A 19,201-nucleotide genomic window follows, 5' to 3' on the forward strand; every position below is an offset into this window, starting at 1 on the left:
ATCACAAAAAAACAAAACACTTATTACTAAGAAACACCTTAAAAAGGCAAAATAAAAATTAGTCCTATCACTTTGAATTATTCCAAATCACATTTATATCTATGCAAATAATGATTTACTTCCACCCAGTAAAAAAAGCATTTTGCCAAACATCCGGGCTCTACTTATCATGATATTCTCAAATTATTTAGTCTACTTGTGTAGCCTATTTATTTAATTTACTGAGTCTTTATTACATATTTATTTACTTTTCATTAACTTTACTATTCACTTGATTTTATACTTATTTATCTCTCTACTTACTAACATAACATTATACCGGGTGATTCAGTAAAAGCAAGCAAAAATTTAACAGGAAATATAGGATGTTCTACTGAACATTTTGAGATAGGGAACTTGGGGTCTGCGAAGCAAGATTAAGGTTATAACTTTCCATAGTACGACACACTTTGAGTGAACCATAGTGAAACATTTGTTATGAGCTGGAACTAATTATTTTTGGAATGTCGATTCATATAAAGAGAAATGTTGCATGTCCTTCATTAATTGCTTATCTTTTCCAGACCCATATGTTCCATATGTTCCATATGTAGCCTATACTGAAACAAAAATAAACATTCGAACCAACAAAATAATAGTTTAGATTCTACAACTGTGTGACGTAGACTATTCTACGTAGCGGTGTATCTCCGATACAGCGCAGATTTTTATTTAAAAATTAACCTGTTTCTCTCTCTCTCTCTCTCTTTACCACTGAATTCCATATTACTAAATCAAATATAATATTCCTTTATGTACTATATTGCCACGAACTAAACAGAACTGTACTGAATGGAAGTCAGTTGTACACTAATGGTCGAACCTTGACGTCTCTTCAGCCTATGTTGTCTGCCCATACTACGCAACACAAAACCTTTCAACTCTCGATCCAAGAGAAATGTATACGCTATTTACTCGGCAGTCGCGTTTGATCTATAACAGTAAAAGGCCGGTGTTATTTACCTCAGGAAAACCTGTTTCTTGGCGAAAGATCTGTATTCATTTACATAGCATTGTTTATTTACCCATAATTCGTTCCTTTATTAATTTACGTACTTTTTATTTATCTGGATATGTTCATACTTATTTTTTTTATTTATATGCATAGACTATAACAGCGGTCATCGGCACAGTGCACTCTCGGCTAGCGTCTCTTACCTGTGGATAAGAGATTGCACTATACTGCATTATTTTTTTATTTGAGTAGGTTATTTTACGACGCTTTATCAACATCTTAGGTTATTTAGCGTCTGAATGATATGAAGCTTATAATGCAGGTGAAATGAATCCGGGGTCCAGCACCGATATTTACCTAGCATATGCTCATATTGGGTTGAGGGAAAACCCCGGGAAAAACCTCAACCAGGTAACTTTCCTCGACCGGGAATCGAACCCGGGCTACTTGGTTTCGCGGCCAGACGCACTAACTCTTACTCCACAGGTGAGGACACTATGGTGCATCCGTGGCTGCTGGCGGGCATGCTATCGCCCTCTTCCTGCTGCACGACGGAGCATATTACGATACACTGTTTACCTGTTACCCATTTCAGCGAGTGCTGACGACTATCAGACATGCCAACGTAGGGAGATGAAATGCTGTAAAAGGGGAATTGGTAGGGAATATCCTTTTTAATAATAATAATAATAATAATAATAATAATAATAATAATAATAATAATAATAATAAATAGGATGAAAACATATTATTGAAAACAATGGTTTTCCGATCACCTCTAAATCTGGGCTCCTATCGTGTCAATACGGGAGAGCGAAAGTCTGGGCTAATTTCGGTGACTCCCGCAATATGCAGGAAAACTGCCAGGTCTGTGAAATAACCAGACACTGACCATAATAAACCGATAGCAAGGGCCTGCTTACGATACGGTTCGTCCCTTTACCGCATAATAATTATTTTTAATTATCATTATTAATTTTCTTATGTTCGATGCCTATTTATTCAGTTACTTATTTGCATTTCATTCAGTAACGAGTACTTTTTCACAGAAACACATATAATATGAAATAATTATGCATATACAGCGTGAGTATAAATGATAGCCCTAGTTAGGCGATTTTTTTATAGACAAACCGTGAATAATACAGCAATGGTACTGATATTACCAAATAGAATATCTCTTAAAGTTTTATTTGAAAATATCCGAAAGACGTAGTTCCACCTCCTACCGGTAGAGGACTTGAGTTTACAGGAATGACGACTGGTGCTGAGAGTGTATTTGTAGCACTGGAATTTCATTCTACAAAATCCGTCATAACTATGCAGCGACATTTTCGAGCGAGATTCGATAATGATCCACCAGACGCCAAGACCATTAGACGATGGTACAATCAATTAGTGACCATAGATGCCTGTGTAAAGGAAAATCTCCTGGTAAGGCTTACGTGGAGCACATTCGTAATTCCCCGAAACTTAATGTCTTCCAACTCCAAGGTGTACGGCCCCTTCTTTTTTCTCGAACCATGTTAGAACAGTGGTTGATGCCACAGTTGAAGAGTGATGTTGCTCATTTCATATATCAACAAGATGGCGCTCCACCTTACTTCAATATCCGGACATTCCTGAACGGCCGACTGCCAAACAGATGGATTGGTCGCGTGGGGAGAGACGACATTCAGCTCTTGTCCTGGCCTCCACGTTCTCCTGACTTAACACCGTGTGACTTCTACCTGTGGGGACATGTTAAAAGCTCTGTTTTTGTACCTCCATTACCGGAAAATTTGCCAGAGCTACGCGCCCGCATCATCATCCCCATCGCTGCAATCGATATGGATACACTTAGCCGTGTTTGGGACGAATATTGGACTACCGGCTTGATGTCTGAAGGATCACAAGTGGAGCCCATATCGAGCACCTATAAAGTATGTTTAAAACTTGGAAAGTTTCTCCATACACTCGTATATTTAAAAATTTTCTACTTTCAATCGTTTGTCCACAAATAATTTTCGCAATCAGGGAAGCCATTTATACTCATGCTGTATATTTAAATAGCTAATTTCTTTACTTATTCAGAGTGGAAGTATCACAACTGTCCAAATATTAACTGTTCATTCCTTAGAGTACAACAAAAATTCTGATGCCATTATTAGTTCCAAATGAATATTTTTCTCAGAAGAAATAATTTTCCCCTAAATGTTAACACTGTTTTACTCGATAACTACTATCCGTACGATTCTGATTTTTACTTTATCATTAACTGACAAGAAATGATATAGTATTCTTTTACAGGTTTTCAATAAGTGGAGGATTTTCTTGCAAATTAAATGTAAATATTAACACGTATCTTTATTTCCTGATAATTAGGAAGTCTGGCAATGCTACTTGAGTAGCTAAGGGACGGAACTCTGCTGTTCAGACCGAGTGCGTGTGTGTTTCCGGACGTGAGCGGCAACGCGCTGTTGCCTAATTTTCTCGTTAACCATGCACTTAATAATTACAAAATGACATGAGAGGATTTTAATTTATTTAAATGTATCCTATTGCTCCCTTCAAAGTGTACAGTATATTTTATTCGCTTCTTTCCATAACAGTATGTTTTTGTTAATCTATTCACATTCAAGAACGTCCTGTTTATGTATTTTCTTGATTTCTTAATATTTAAGAACTCATAAACTTATTGAATATCCAAATCTACGGCATCTCCTCAGCTTTCATGAAGGGAGTGTGAATATTATATTACTGTCACGTTATTTAATACAAGATGGAGTTATTGCAGTGAAGTCTTGGTAACAAACAATGATTCAATTGCGAAGGAACTCTTTGAGGGTTGTTGAGTGGGTTGCTAAGAAACCTGAATGGTTTAAACGACCTCGGACAGGAATACTGACGTGTTTTGTCTTTTTTGTATCGCTCTGCTATAAAAAATAGTCCCTTACTACGGTCCAAATGAGACGTACGTGGCATTGTAAAAGATTTCAAAGTGCATTAGACGTGATTGAAGGAAAGAAAATGCTGATTATGGTGTTGAAAGGCATATCAGATAGTGGTACAGAACGTAGCTTCTTTATTTAGCTATTTTAAAAGCTCATTACTGGCAAAAGAGATGTCTTTACAACTCTTATTATTTCTGCAACCTTACTGACGAACCAAATTGTATAGCTTTTAAAACCACTAACATCACGCCATAAAATGATAATGTGTGTTCTAGTCCTATTTCAGAGGACAGACACCCAGACCATGAATTTTATGGAGTATGAACATGCCTGAAAAAGTCTTTCATTTTAAGAAAATCTGATTGACCTTTGATTTCATATGATGATTAGGGAGGGTTTAAATGCTAATATAAGGACGAATTTATTGCAAAATAGAAGTTGAAATAAAAATAAAGACAAGTAGGTTAATGAAATTTTATTAAAAATATACAGGGTGATTCATGAAATTATACCTACATTTAAAGAACTTATTTTTTATGTAATTTTTTGTGAAGATGTTCACATTAAGGTACTTCCGATTCATAATATTTAAGGAACGATTTCCCATTCTAAGAATTACATCACTGTGAGCCATGCTTTAGTTCCTCTGCGATACGCATATTCAGTACACATCCAGACTAAATATGAACGTTATATACAGTCAGATAAGTGCTATGATATTATTAAAGATCGCAGGCGATTCTCATGCCTGCAGTGAAGTGCTCCGAGTGGAAAGTGAAAATTATATTGTAATAATCTACGGGGCGATTCACGAAATTCAAACAAAGAATTTTTTTCTATCAGATACAAAAATACTACTCATAAATGTGTAAAGTAAAACAATGACAGCATTTTTTTTTATTTAGTTTGGTTTGAAGAATGATGTGTAACTTTAAAGAGGAACTTTAAGCAAACTTTATTATAAGTTCGTACTTGTAATTTAATTAAATACGTTATTGCTTCTGCAAGAGTAGTATATTACTTATACATTTTAGTTATGTAACAAATTTAGCAGTTCTTTCTTAAGATTCAAATTAGTGTAATATCGTAATCATTGAGGATAATTCATGTTCATTAATCTTACTGAAAATGACTCCAGGAAGAAACTCCTTAAGCATTACAACATCGTGTACAAATTATATAAGAATTTAATAAAGATTAACAAGAAGCACTGCTTGCTTTCATATTGAAGATCCAAATTGAAGATGTTAGTGAGATGGTATTTTATCGAAACGAGTCTGAGGATTCTCAATGGGATTACCTGATATTCATCCTATAGCCGAGAAAAATCACGGAATGGACTAAACCAGATAACAAAAACAAACAGCTAAAAGGAGATAACACAAAAGAACAAAAAGTAACAGGAAAAAAGGTATCAGCCCAAGTAGGATATAAAAGAACGCCCGAGCGCCTAGGAAGACGATTTTCGCTTGCTATCACTGCTCCACCTGGTGGTCCGAGAAAGGATATGAAAATAAAAATGTTGCAGAATGAGAAAGGTACTATACAATGAGAAAGGTTACTATTTATTTTTCAATAATCTATAAATACATTCCAGAAAGATGGGAGTTGTGACCACATTGGACCTCATCATTGTGTACACAACACAATTCACACGTGAGGATAATTCTTTTCATGTGCGATCTTACATCTCAGGGTAATTTCTTCAAAATCTGAGAAAATTTTTATTTGGGATCATCACTATTATTGGGCTGCTGAGCGTAGACAAAACCTCAAGCAAAGAAATCGGGTAGTGTGAGGTTTAGAGAATTTGGAGGCCACGTAATTAGCCCATCAAAACCGACCAGCTAATGTGGCATACATTACCTGCCATCATCTTTAATGAATGTCTCTGTGAATGCCAGAGTGTTACAACATTCGCAATCGCCAAGAATTATCCGAACACAAAAATCACACTGTGACAAAATCGCTATGATCTATCACAACGATTTTTTCGGGGCTGTCTCAGTTCGGAGTTGTGCCGACAAAACGCTGTCACACCCCACCACCTATATTTCGATATGCATACTCAAATTATAATAATTCAGGAATCAGGTATCAAGAAATGCAGCATATTAAATATTTAACTTCAATTTAATTATTTCAAATTGAACAGCCTTACCTCATTGTGTGAATTTGTACCTGTAAGATGTTATTTAGGGGTTGGAAGGGTCCAATTGTTAAGCTGTGCTCATTTTTACGTTTCAAGATATATGATAATCATGCTCACGGCGAAAACGACATTGAACTGATGTTACACTTTCAAATTTTGTAAAAAACAACACGCATTTAGCTCGTTGCCTAGCAATAAACAGCATTTTATTCATTCAATCGTTGCTAAGAGTTTGATTTCTTTCTTGTAAAAATAATGATACAAAACTCCTGTTGACCACTTATGTGGTGTAGGGGTCAGCATGCTAGTCTCTTACGCAGAGAGTTCGATTCCCTGTCGGGTTGAATTTCCTGCTTGAGGTTTTTTCAGAGTTTTTCCTCAACCGTAAGGCAAACGACAGGAAATTCGGGCCAGAACATCCCTGAATATCACCGGCCTCATTCAAAACCGAAATCATATTCATAACAAATCAGTAATACATATACAGTCGCCATCTAGTTCACAAGAACAGAACCACTTTCAACAATAGTACACAAGCCTTTGGATTTCACACAGAAGATTAACTCGCGATATGACCAGAGATGTTAAAGCGTGTGTAAATAACAGCGAGAAAAAACTCCTGTAGTAGTGGTGGTAGTGAGTGGGTTAGGAACGACCCTTCAACAGCGGACGAAGACATACGTCATAATCTGAATATGCCTATGGAATAATATGAAATCTAAATTCTTTTTTTTTTACAGGGAAGAGGAAGGGAAATAGATCGTGGCAATGAAAATTCCAACCCGGCATTTGCCTAAATAATTATGAAAAAACCACGGAAAAACCACAGTCAGATTGGTCGGTCCGTGGATTTGAACCGCGGACCTCCCGAATACGAGTCCCGTGCGAAACGCATGAGCTACCTCTCCCGGTCCTGTGTTTTAAAATCATATTGAAACTGAAATAACTTTCTATCACTCCTGACATAACTTTATAGGCCTATCGATTTTATTTTATGTATTGCCAAACGAAGCAGACTATATTCTTCAGATGTACTTGGAAATACATTATGAAGCTCCTCTAGGTGAACAGTATAGAGCAGAACAGAAGCCTCGCGCGGCCTTGAGTCCCCCACCTCCGCGCGCATAGCCGGCCGGCCAGCCGTGAAACCTGTTCTGCTCTATACTGTTCACCTAGTATATTGTTACGATATTCGCTGGGAAAGCCAGGTATTCTAAGTCAGCGACATAAGAATAACATAACAACAGGTGAATTTATGGCAAAGGAAACGGCAGTACCGTAGAAATTCTGCTTAATACCGTCTTTGTCCATCAAAAAATTCCATTTCGGAAGCAGCGACTATTCCCGGAGTAATACAAGTAAACAGTTCGGCTAGCGGCTCTCTTTTTAATTATTCGTGTCTCGAAATTACTGAGTGGATTAAAAATAGTACTTACCCTCGTGTGTCTTCATATGCGCTCTTAAATTGCACGCTAGGGCGAATTTCTTATGGCAGAGTTCACATGCGTGTGGTTTATCTCCTGAAACAGAGAAGAACATTTCCCATCATCTACAGCGCACTTATCTCCATCACTTGGCTTTGCAACTGTCATAAAGACTTGAACGATAACACCAAATCTACATTATTCAACATAAGTATTAAATTAGTGTGTTGATGGAGATATCGACAGTGATGATAAGGATGAAATTGGACTGTTACGTGATTAGTAATATGGTAGAAATGGCAGTGATTGCTGTGTTGATAGCTATTACTGTGATGGTGATTATCATGATGGTAATTATGGTGATGATAATGATAGCGGTACAAAGTTGAATGGTGGCTGATCATTATTGTCTAATGTACAGAATGTCATTTTGATAGTAACGACTGTGATTGTATTACTTATAATTTTAGCGAAGGTCATTATTGTCATGGTGATTATGATTATTGTGGCAGTGATTATTGTGAAAGCGGTTACGATGATTGTAGTGGTTGTTACTGTGATGGTGGTTACAATAACTGTGGCTGCGATTATTTTGAAAGTGGTTATGCTAATTGTGGCGGTGATTATTGTGCTGGTAGTTACGATAATTTTGGCGATGGTTACTATGATGGTGGTTACGGGAATTGTGGCGGTGATTATTGTGAAAGTGGTTATGGAAATTGTGGCAATGGTTATTGTGATGGTAGTTACACTAATTGTGGCAGTGATTATTGTGCTGGTAGTTACGATAATTTTGGCGATAGTTACTATGATGGTGGTTACGGGAATTGTGGCGATGATTATTGTGAAAGTGGTTATGCTAATTGTGGCGGTGATTATTGTGAAAGTGGTTATGGAAATTGTGGCGATGGTTATTGTAAAAGTGGTTATGGAAATTGTGGCGATGGTTATTGTGACGGTAGTTACACTAATTGTGGCAGTGATTATTGTGCTGGTAAGCTATTTACGATAATTTTGGCGATAGTTACTATGATGGTGGTTATGGGAATTGTGGTGATGATTATTGTAAAAGTGGTTATGCTAATTGTGGCGGTGATTATTGTGAAAGTAGTTATGGAAATTGCGGCGGTGATTATTGTGAGAGTGGTTATGATAATTGTGCCGGTAATTACTGTGAGAGTGATTATAATAATTCTGGCGGTGATTATTGTGCTGGTACTCACGATAATTTTGGCGATGGTTATTGTGATGATGGTTATGGGAATTGTGGCCGTGATTATTGTGCTGGTGGTTGTGATAATTGCGTCAGTAATTACTGTGATGGTAATGATTGTGATTATAATCTGATTTTATTATAGTGGTTATAATATTAATGCTGCTGTTATTATTTGTAACGCTGATAATCACTGTGAATGTGTTGGTTCTTATTATGATGGAAGTTTCGACGATTGTGTTGGTGACTAATGTGCTGATAAATTGCAGTAATTATTTATTGTGATTGTGTTATGATTATTGCCATGAAGGTGATTCTGATTATGTTAGTCATTATTGTGATGGAATTTCCTATAACTGAGGAGTGTTTATAGAAAACGGTATAAGTGCCAAATTTACATTTATGAAGGAAAAAAACGTTACGGAGATGTACCAGGCACTCTTTGGGCAATATTTTAACTAAATGTGAATGCTTGACACTTGTACATAACATGTTTTCAATGGAAAAACCGAAGTGAGACTTCCTGGCACTTATGTAATCTCCCACAAACACTCCTGGATTGCTTTTGTTATTGCGATGATGATGGTTGTGGTTTTGATGTTAATTTTTATGATTGTGATTATGATGGATGTGGTAGTGATGAATGTGAAAGTGATGGCGTTGATTATGATGGTTACTTTGGCGATTATGTGGTAAAATTAGTAAGCAATAATGGTGATTATAATTAAGGTCCTGATTGCAACAGTGGTAGAGTTTGTGGTGATAATGACAGTTATGTGACTGATAATGATGGCGATTTTGTTGAAGTGCTGATGATAGGAAATTGGCATCAGAAATAAAATTAATAATAGGGGACCGATGGATTATGTCTATTTTCTAATAAGTACTTATTTATTTTACGAAAAATAAGTATTACAAATGCCATTTAAGCTACGGTTTGTTTACGGCGATCATCGCCTGAAGTTGCTAGAAGTTGAAATGAATGCGCACTGTTTCTTTACAGCGATGATCGCCAATGTAGATCGTTGGACGTGACGCAGATCGCTGCAGGTTGCTTCTGAAGCAAATTCAGGACGCACATCGCCGCACACATCTTCAATAATCGATATTTAGAGAAGGCCATGTAGAAATATTGAATCGAGTTATGCGAGCAAAACAAATGAGAATTGACAGCGATGTACGCTGATAAAGAAACCACTTCCTGACGATCATCACCAGCGTTTATAATCGCCGGCGATGTGCGTCAGGCGATGATCGCCGTAAACAAACCGTTGCTTTCGATACAGTACGATAAGATGATATGGTGGTCATGGAATTATAATGAAATAAAATCTCAAAGAATTCTATAATACTTAAAGAAATACTATCCCACGACCATTTTGATCACAAAGTCGACCTGGTTGGCGCGGTTGGTATAGCGCTGGCCTTCTATGCCCGAGGTTGCGGGTTCGATCCCGGGCCAGTCGATGGCATTTAAGTGTGCTTAAATGCGACAGGCTCATGTCAGTAGATTTATTGGCATGTAAAAGAACTCCTGCGGGACAAAATTCCGGCACATCCGGCGACGCTGATATAACCTCAGCAGTTGCGAGCGTCGTTAAATAAAACGTAACATTTTTTGATCACAAAACATGCGCACAAGATCGCATTCTTATCCCTTTGATGAGAAGCCATAAGCTGTCTAGCCACAGCGCTAGTTGGGGGTGGCGCCCTATCGATTGTTAGACCGCAATATTAAATGCGTCCAATGGGGGAGGATCTCGGTCTCTACAGGTATCGGTGCAGCGCCATCAAAACAACATTACCGCGGCGTACCCCTGCAATTTGACGGCCATCTCATGAGAAGGACTCAATAAAATAAGAGGTTACAATTTGCTTTGCGGTCACACGTAACGATCTTCCAGTTTTAAAGAACTCTTATGCGAAACTCGAGTCGTATCATTTCTGTATTTTGTCAAAATTATCGGTCTGTATGTCTGCGGGGAGGGATAGGGTGAAGCGAACAACCCCACACCGCAGGTTACATACTCCGTCTGTCAGGATTTTTGGAACAATCAAGGCGCTTTCTTGTTTCGATTTTGATTATCATCACTTCAGGGGTTAGTAAAATCTTTAGCTGCGTCATCTCTGAAATGGGCCACCAATCTCAATCTTCCATCTTGATTCACAGTACAGAGAAAATAACCTATTTTGTAACCTATTTTGGTACTTTTTTAATAACCTGTTCTTTTTCAGCGAATTTTCAATTGGTGCTTGTGTTTTTTTTTAATTCTGAAATGAATTCCTGTAATTTTTCCCTACTCTTTGCTTTCAATTAATCTATGTTTTATCCATACCTTACAATTTGGTCTAAATTCATTAATTACATGAAATTTACTTGATATGAATTGTGCATATATAGGGTGAACCATAAGTAATGCCATTAATTTCAGTGGGTTTTTCTATGAGATATTTAAAACAAAAATGTTTAATACAATTTTGCTCGTTTTTCCTTCCTTTTCGAGATACAAATGGTTTTATATGAAACATTTCACAGTGTGTTTTTGGAGAGCCATTAAATTTAATTCTCAATTTGCTCAGTAAATTTAAGAAAGCAGGGCATTATGATAATAAATTATTGAAAGAATTTCAGTTTATCCTTTAAATGTGAAAAAATTTGATCTGAACAAATTTAACATTTTAAAATTCCTTTTCAGAACGAAAAGTTACATTTGTTCAAATCAAATTTCTGTACATTTAAAGGATAAACTAAAATTCTTTCAATAATAATAATAATAATAATAATAATAATAATAATAATAATAATAATAATAATAATAATAATAATTTTGTTGTTGCTGTATACACCTCACACAAAATCTTTACAACGTTTAAATGTGTGATGAAGGGTTCACTTCTTATCAGTAATTTTAAAGAATCTGGACATCGTGCAAACATTTTGAAATGTTGATATAGAAGTCAGTTCATTTTATATCTATTGCAATACGTAAATCACCATTGTTGAGAAATGAGTTACACTTTAATATTCTTTTAAGAATACAACTACTGCTACTGCGCCTAATTTTGGCTACTAATAATGATAACATTCGCATTTTAAACCTAAATTGCCACATCGAGAAGTATTACGCTTTTTGTTGTTGCAATCATACATTACAAGGCCTCGAACTTGCTGCAGACTATGTTCCTGACATACACTTAATAAGAAAGCATAGCTTAATCTTCCATAATATATAAGACGTTTGGCTCTGTAAATTCTACAACACAGTAACTTCCTCTCAATGAAACAAAAGGCTAGCAAAAAGCGTATGGAATTTCTTCCTGCAGTAGTACAGCACCAACGTCTGAAAGGAGATTGTGTGTACAAGCACATGTGTCTATGTATGAGAGACTGCAACAAAGGAATCTCCATGTCTTTTTTGAAAGAAGAACTAGTTACACGCCCGGCCATATTTCCTCTTCAATCCTTCAATCAGCAGCAAGTGGATAAAAAGCAATAGAGAGTACTCATGGCTTAATGCTGACTCCTGTGCTGTTAGCCACAGGATTACGAGTCGCCTTTCTTTTGTTTCCAGAAGACAATTGCAGCGATACAGTCGCACCATACCTGGACGGATGATACGACTAACAATGAGCTTACATTAAAAGAAAGAAAGACAGAAAGGAAAATTGGGTGTAGATAGATAGTCCGAAACGCCATCGTATAATATGTTAATGTACTGTATTATGTTTGTATTTTTTGATATTTAACGACGCTGTATCAATTACTTGGTTATTTAGCGTCGATTGGATTGGTGATAGCGAGATGAGGCCGAAGATTCACCATAGATTACCCGACATTCGTCTTATAGTTGGAGAAAATCTCGGAAAAAATCCAACCAGGTAATCATCCCAAGCGGGAATCGAACCCAAGCTCGAGCGCAACACCGGATCGGCAGGCAAGAGCCTTAGCCGACCGAGTTACTGTACTCCAACAAGGAGAAAGTCTCAGGGGAATGAGACGCAGCGGGGCAATGCTGTGAATGAATGTTGATGTCATAAGGTCACACACGTGGGTACACGCATCTCCATTGGCTACCTCTCAAAGCACAAACGATAAAACTGATACATATTTATACTACCCTAGTTATAAAATTAGATCACGGTAAGTCTCCTGGGGCCGTATTCATAGACATGTTTAGCGCGGGCTTCCGGTGGATGATCAGCGAACTAACGTTTTTCGTATTCATAAACCAGTGTTAGTGATATGATATGATGTGAATCCTGTATAAGTAACCAGTCGACAGCCGGGGCTAGTTTAGCACGCGAGTAGCGCGGACTAGCGAAATGTCTACGAATAGCATCCCTGGTCTTTTAATCCCTCCAAACAGGAAATAACATATGTAGGAGAGCGTATGTTTTTTAAACTGACGTTATAACGGTAATATTATTAATCTACTTCGCTTCAATAGATGACGCAATAGTAAAACACATTCCTTTCACGGTTAATCTCCTGGTTGGAGAACAGTATATCGGTGGCTGTGTATGTATGTATGTATGTATGTATGTATGTATGTATGTATGTATGTATGTATGTATGTACGTATCAAAACTCTCTCTGGAATATATTCTCCTTATACTCAAATATCTTCTAATTGTCTCGTCTCACAGTTTCGTATCGCAATTCCAAGGTAACAGCTTGTTACTAGAATATAAAAGGTTTTATAGAGAAGAAAGCAATTGTAAGCCCGAGAACTACGTGTTTATGGAGTTGAAGTTGTTTCGCCTACCCCCTTACCCAAGTCTGATGATCGATGCCCGGTATGATCTCACCACCTTGTCTCGAACGTGGATTGTCTTCCATAATAAACACTCTCACTTGGGCTAACAGCTCCCGGTCTTGCATCACCTTGGCCATGAAACCTCAAACAAGTTTTATATTTCAATCTTTAAGTACACACCCTCCGCAGTTTATATCCCCTTCTGCTGGTTTCCAAAACTGGAATTGTTTTAAGTTTATGTTTATGGTACGTATAAAAGACGATTTTTATATAAATAGCATTACTGAATTACCTTCTCAACAACAAACCGGATTCTGAATTTTATTTTCTGTTTGAAAATTTACTCCGATTCTTGTCTTTACACAAATGTCACTTTCTTCAAGTCGATCATAAAAAGAATGAAAAGACATTAAATCTTACACAAGTATTAGGGTAAAGGTTGGTAATACTGTGATATGAATAATATTGTGATAATTCTTTTTGAGAATTTATTACAATTTTACTGAGCGAGAGGAAGATCGGTTTTTTCGCGTCAACGTATTAAAAAATGTTCGTGGTCAAGTTTCTGCACAAAACCGGTCCTTTTCTCACTCAGTAAAATTGTAATAAATTCTCAAAAAGAACTACCATAATATTACTCGTAACACAATAGCCTATTACCAACCTTCACCCTATACCAAATAGCGAAAATAATTCTATCATTCAAAGGTTCATAATATTATATTCTATCATGCAAATCTTTACTGAAAGACTATTTTTTATATTTGAGTTAATCTAATAGTGAAACAACAAATAAAAATAACAACAACAAAAATTCGTTGCACGAAGCCCATGGAGTGCCAACGCCTACCAGCCGACTACTGGCCTCATATGTCCCCATGATTCAACAGAACTGAACAATCATCCAACCAGTACGGAGGTAACGTGTGCTTTCGACAATGATTCCCCAGCCTTTATAGCTGTCTTACGAAATCGGATTTCGCTACTCATTATAGCTCCCCAAATTCATCACGATGCCGGGTAAGCACCAGTCCCGCACGCTGACAGAAATTTCATGAGAGAAATTCTTTCCCCATGAAAACACGAATAAGCTCTCATTTCGTAACACTAGTCCAAGGAATGATGCCTCGGACTATTTAGCTATGGCCAGGGCCAACAATGAACAGCACTTCGGAACTAACCAATAGAGTGATACTCGATCTGATATGGGTGATGATTATGATAATATAGTAATTATGATTATATTAATACCATTTATTATCATTGCAAGCACAAGAATTGCTAAGGATCGTCTGCTACTACTAATGAAGAACCTATATAAAACAGAAAATAACCCTGTTAAGACAAAGATCGTATCGTTTTTCATTGTCCATTAACGGGAATTTCACTCTGGGTCATCCACCCAGTTGTCCCCATTTTGGAATGACGAGCAGAAGTTTTATTTCTCTTTGTCACCAGTTTAGCGTTGTCCTCGCTGCACCATGTGAGAAGAACTACATAGCACCGCATGATGATAATTAATGGAGCAGTGGTGGATTGCCGGCAGGGGAAAATGGCGTAACTTGCTTAATCCTACCATCTTGCACTGCCTTTTTCCACCACAAATCCATTTGGACCCGCCGGGATTTGAACCCAGGTCATCAACGTGGAATGCAGATGCTCTGGCCATTCGGATAACGGTGCGCACTCATCGTATTGTTGTTGTTTTCAGTTACCAATGAAGAACTTATTAGACGTAGAAGTTTTTGTTAGAAATAGAATTTATTGTTAGCAATATTTGTAACTACTGACGAAAAACCTATTTAAACACAGAAAATAAACCTTGTTAGCAGCATCTGCAACTATTAACGAGAAGTCTATTTAAAACGCCTGTTAAACAAAGAACTCATTACACAAATTTGGCTTTCAGGTATACCTCCCTCAAAGCTGACTTGAACTTTTTCCTTCAAATTATTCAAGTCAGTTTTACAGAGCTATACCTGAAAGTCAGACTTGTATAATACACGGTACTGTTTATTAACAGAAAACCACAAATTTGAGACGCACAGAAAATGTGAACTCAATGCTGGGCTCTGACGTTCGTCAATCCACTTGAGGTATGTGAATATAAGAGGAATAATTGATCCGGGGTTTGGTTTAGTTCCTGGGTAGCTCAATCTGTAGAGCGTTGACGCGCTCAGCTAAAGGTCCCGGGTTTGATACTCGACTCTGGAACAATTTTCCCCCTCGAAATTATTCAAAGAACTTATTGTTAGCAGCCTCTGCAATTAGGCCTACTGATGGAGAACCTATTTGAAACACAGAAAATCACCCTGTTAGACACAGAACTGGTTAGCAGCATTTGTAACTGCTGATGAGTCTATTTGAAACACAGAAAATAACCTTGTTACACATAGAACTGAATGTTAGCAGAATCTGCAATTATTAACAAAGAACCTATTTGAAATAAAGAAAATAACTCTGTTATACATAGAAAATACCGTTAGCAGCATCTGCAACTACTAATGAACCAATTTGAAGCACAGAAAACAACCCTGTTTCGACGTGGGACTGATTGTTAGCAGCTTCTGCATTTACTTACAAAGAACCTACTTGGAACACAGAAAACAGCCCTCTTACACATTATCACTGGATAATATTTAACATGTTAGGTAGTTGTTGGTTAGTCAACGTAAGTCATTGAAAGTTTATGAAAATTTGTTAAATAAACGATAATATTACTAACGATAATAGACCTCATTTTTCATGATGAACACAGGTTGCCTAAGAAATTAATGTTTGTTTCTAGCAATATAATGTTATATTGTCTTAAGCGGAATTATTGTATCATATAGTAGAGGAGGCAAGACCTGTCCTGTGATCTTATCACGTGCCGTGGCTATATTACCAATGAGTATGGCGAGGGAAGTCGGGAAGATAGGTTTTAACCTGAAATGTACTTCCATGTCCGTAGATCAGCCGTGGCGAAAATGTGATCGTGCGCCGAGCCACTGTAACCTGCAACGTGCATAGCACCTATGGAGGGGGGCGGACACACGAAGGGGAAGTGTAGCAACTGTCTAACTTATTAACGGATTTTCATTTTCCTTACGTCAAGCACTTAAATATAATTTTATAAAATACAAGGTTACAAACTAATGCGTAGTAGCCTATGTGTAACGAAGAAAGAAATGAACAAGAAAATATAGGACACATTATCACAAGAATGTCACTTACTGCCAGTCGTAGTTGATCACGAAGATACTTTTGTCTGTCAGTCGTGATTTAAATTTGGTTTCTACTATTTTCATTGTTGAAAATAATTTTTCACAAACGTAAGTTGTAGCGAACATGACTTCAACAGAGCAAGTGAAAGAACGAAGCTTCGGATATTTATTTTTTGGCAAAGATTTGAAAAGTTTAACATTTGTCAAGTCCTTACATCTAGCTTTCATTGTAACATTACATTGTAAATCTGTGCGTTTAAATTGAAGATCTAACCGCATTATTCGTATATCTGCTGAAAAAGGATCGACGTACAGAGATGATGATGATGATGATGATTATGATAATAATAATAATAATAATAATAATAATAACACTTAACCTTTTAATGTTTCATGAGTAACATATAGTATAATGCCGTTTTATGTTATACAACCGTTTCCCCGTAATACTTGTGAAAAAATCATACATTTAATATTCTCATCATATTGGCAGCAAAAAAATGCGTCCTCCCATCCTACTTGAAATTTTCGTTTTTTTAGGGGTACATGGTTTCGAGAGAGACATTGCGACGATACGCCACTCGCAGGTCAGAGACAAATGCAGATGGAACTGAGTTTGACTCCAATGAGTGTGAGGGTAGAGGTTGGGGGAGATAGGAAACAAGAGAAATGCATAGCTATCATTGCGAGCCACAATGTGCTCGCGAGTCACATTTTCGCCACGGCTGCCGTAGATTCATGTAATAATAACCATCATGAAACAAACTCCCTTTCTCTTTCTCTCATTCTTTCCCCTCTCGAACACCTCACATGCCAGGTCTCGCCTCCTAATCTACACGGACTTCAACTCAAGGAACCCTGTGTGCGACTAGAGATAAATTTAAGAAGTTGAAAGTGAGTTTCTGTTACACTCCTACAGAGGTACAGAAAGCTTAGACAGATAGACAGACGGGTGATTTTTATTTCAATCCTGCACATTCTATTTACTAAAGGAATGAGCGGATATGGAATAAGTTGGCGGAATGATATGACTCCATATAAGGAATTCAATGCCTTTTTTTCCCGCTCATAAATAATGCTAATAATGGTAGAAGTCTGCAATATCGACGTTCCGATTATCTTAGTGTAGAAAAAAGACTTTATGTTCATAAAAAAGCATTGGCTTTGTTAGCTTGTGTTATTGGCCCTTGTACTTCCTTTTTGGCCACTCTTCCGTGGATCTGTTCTGTGACCTCTTTGTAAGGCTTTTTTTGCGCAGAATTCCTCAATAGAAGCCGACACGCTGACGGCTGCTGAATGGAAAATAAGAAATAAAAAAATTACCTGCCGTCCAATGAAAGGGACACTAAATTTAAACCTCAGAGATGCTCTAGGTACTGTACAACTTTGAAATATCTTCTTAGTATTGTACAGTCGTCCGATGAGATTATATAAAGGAGGGGAAGAAGCAGTGGAATAAGAAAAGGATTTCTTACCACAGACGAAAATATTTAAACATTTCGTTCCATTCGAATTCGTTCATTCGTGTCTGAAATATTTTAGAACTTTTGCTTCTTGAAACGCGTATTCATTAAAAAGGCGAAGAAAATTCCATGCTTGTACGTATAAAATTCTAACCTAGAAAAATTTTAAGAAGTTTTAGTCTCGAACGAAATTGGATTTATAGGCTTACATCTGAATTAAGAAGGGTTGTAATAGTTCAGAGTTGGATATTAGAGTCTATACGCAAAATCTAGATCACATATATTTCAGATTGCCCATTTCCATGTTATGAAATAACATATCAACCACTAGGATCTCCACTGTCGAAAATAATTTGTTGGTAACGACCGCAAGATGAAAGTACTGCTGCAAGCTATTACTGCATGCAATTTCATCAGGATTATAACGTGACTTCTTTTGCAGTCGCTAGATGGCAGCATAGTGAAATTGATAAAAGTTGTCTTGAAAGTGCATTAGGCTGGTCAATCTGTTATATGTAATCAGGAATAAAATGAAATTTAATCATTTCAATCTGTAACATTGTATTTTCACAGGTGATATTTCATGATAATCGTACGTTGGCCAAGAACTTTAAAAGTATCATATTCTATCTCACATATAAATAGGCCAATATAACGACATTGAGCGGCTTTAGGCTAAAAGGTGTTTGGGCATATCATTTAGGATAAATGTCTAATAAGTCTATTATTGTTATATACTGAATAGCTTTGACCAGAATTGTAACTTTTTAAAACTTCCATATTTTCAGTTCAAGTAGTACAGAGACATCATTTTATTTTTACTAACATTTTTAATATTAACCTGTCTATACCTTTAGAGAACCGGAAAAACCGCTCGCTACGCCTTCCACGACTGGAGTTCGATGATACTGGAGTAAAACACAAACACATCACTTTACTAGGTATAGGAGGGAAGAAAAGCAGTTCGTCCATTTACGTAAAATAGGAATATCGCAATTTTGAGTTCGATAATTTTCATTAGGTTTTTGTTTAATCAAAATGCAGTACTGTATTAAGAAT

At 36.9% G+C, this 19,201-nt stretch overlaps 1 protein-coding gene across 1 annotated transcript in view; it reads right to left on the reverse strand.

Annotated features, from left to right (window-relative positions):
- LOC138715267 (zinc finger protein ZFP2-like) overlaps positions 1-19,201 on the reverse strand; it is a 647,197-nt gene that overhangs the window by 5,785 nt on the left and 622,211 nt on the right. Inside the window, exon 7 of the mRNA XM_069848008.1 lies at positions 7,516-7,599. Coding sequence (XP_069704109.1) covers positions 7,516-7,599 — 84 coding nt within the window. The remainder of the gene's footprint in view (positions 1-7,515; positions 7,600-19,201) is intronic.

This window comes from Periplaneta americana, chromosome 15 (assembly GCF_040183065.1).
Source record: "Periplaneta americana isolate PAMFEO1 chromosome 15, P.americana_PAMFEO1_priV1, whole genome shotgun sequence".
NCBI lineage: Eukaryota > Metazoa > Arthropoda > Insecta > Blattodea > Blattidae > Periplaneta > Periplaneta americana.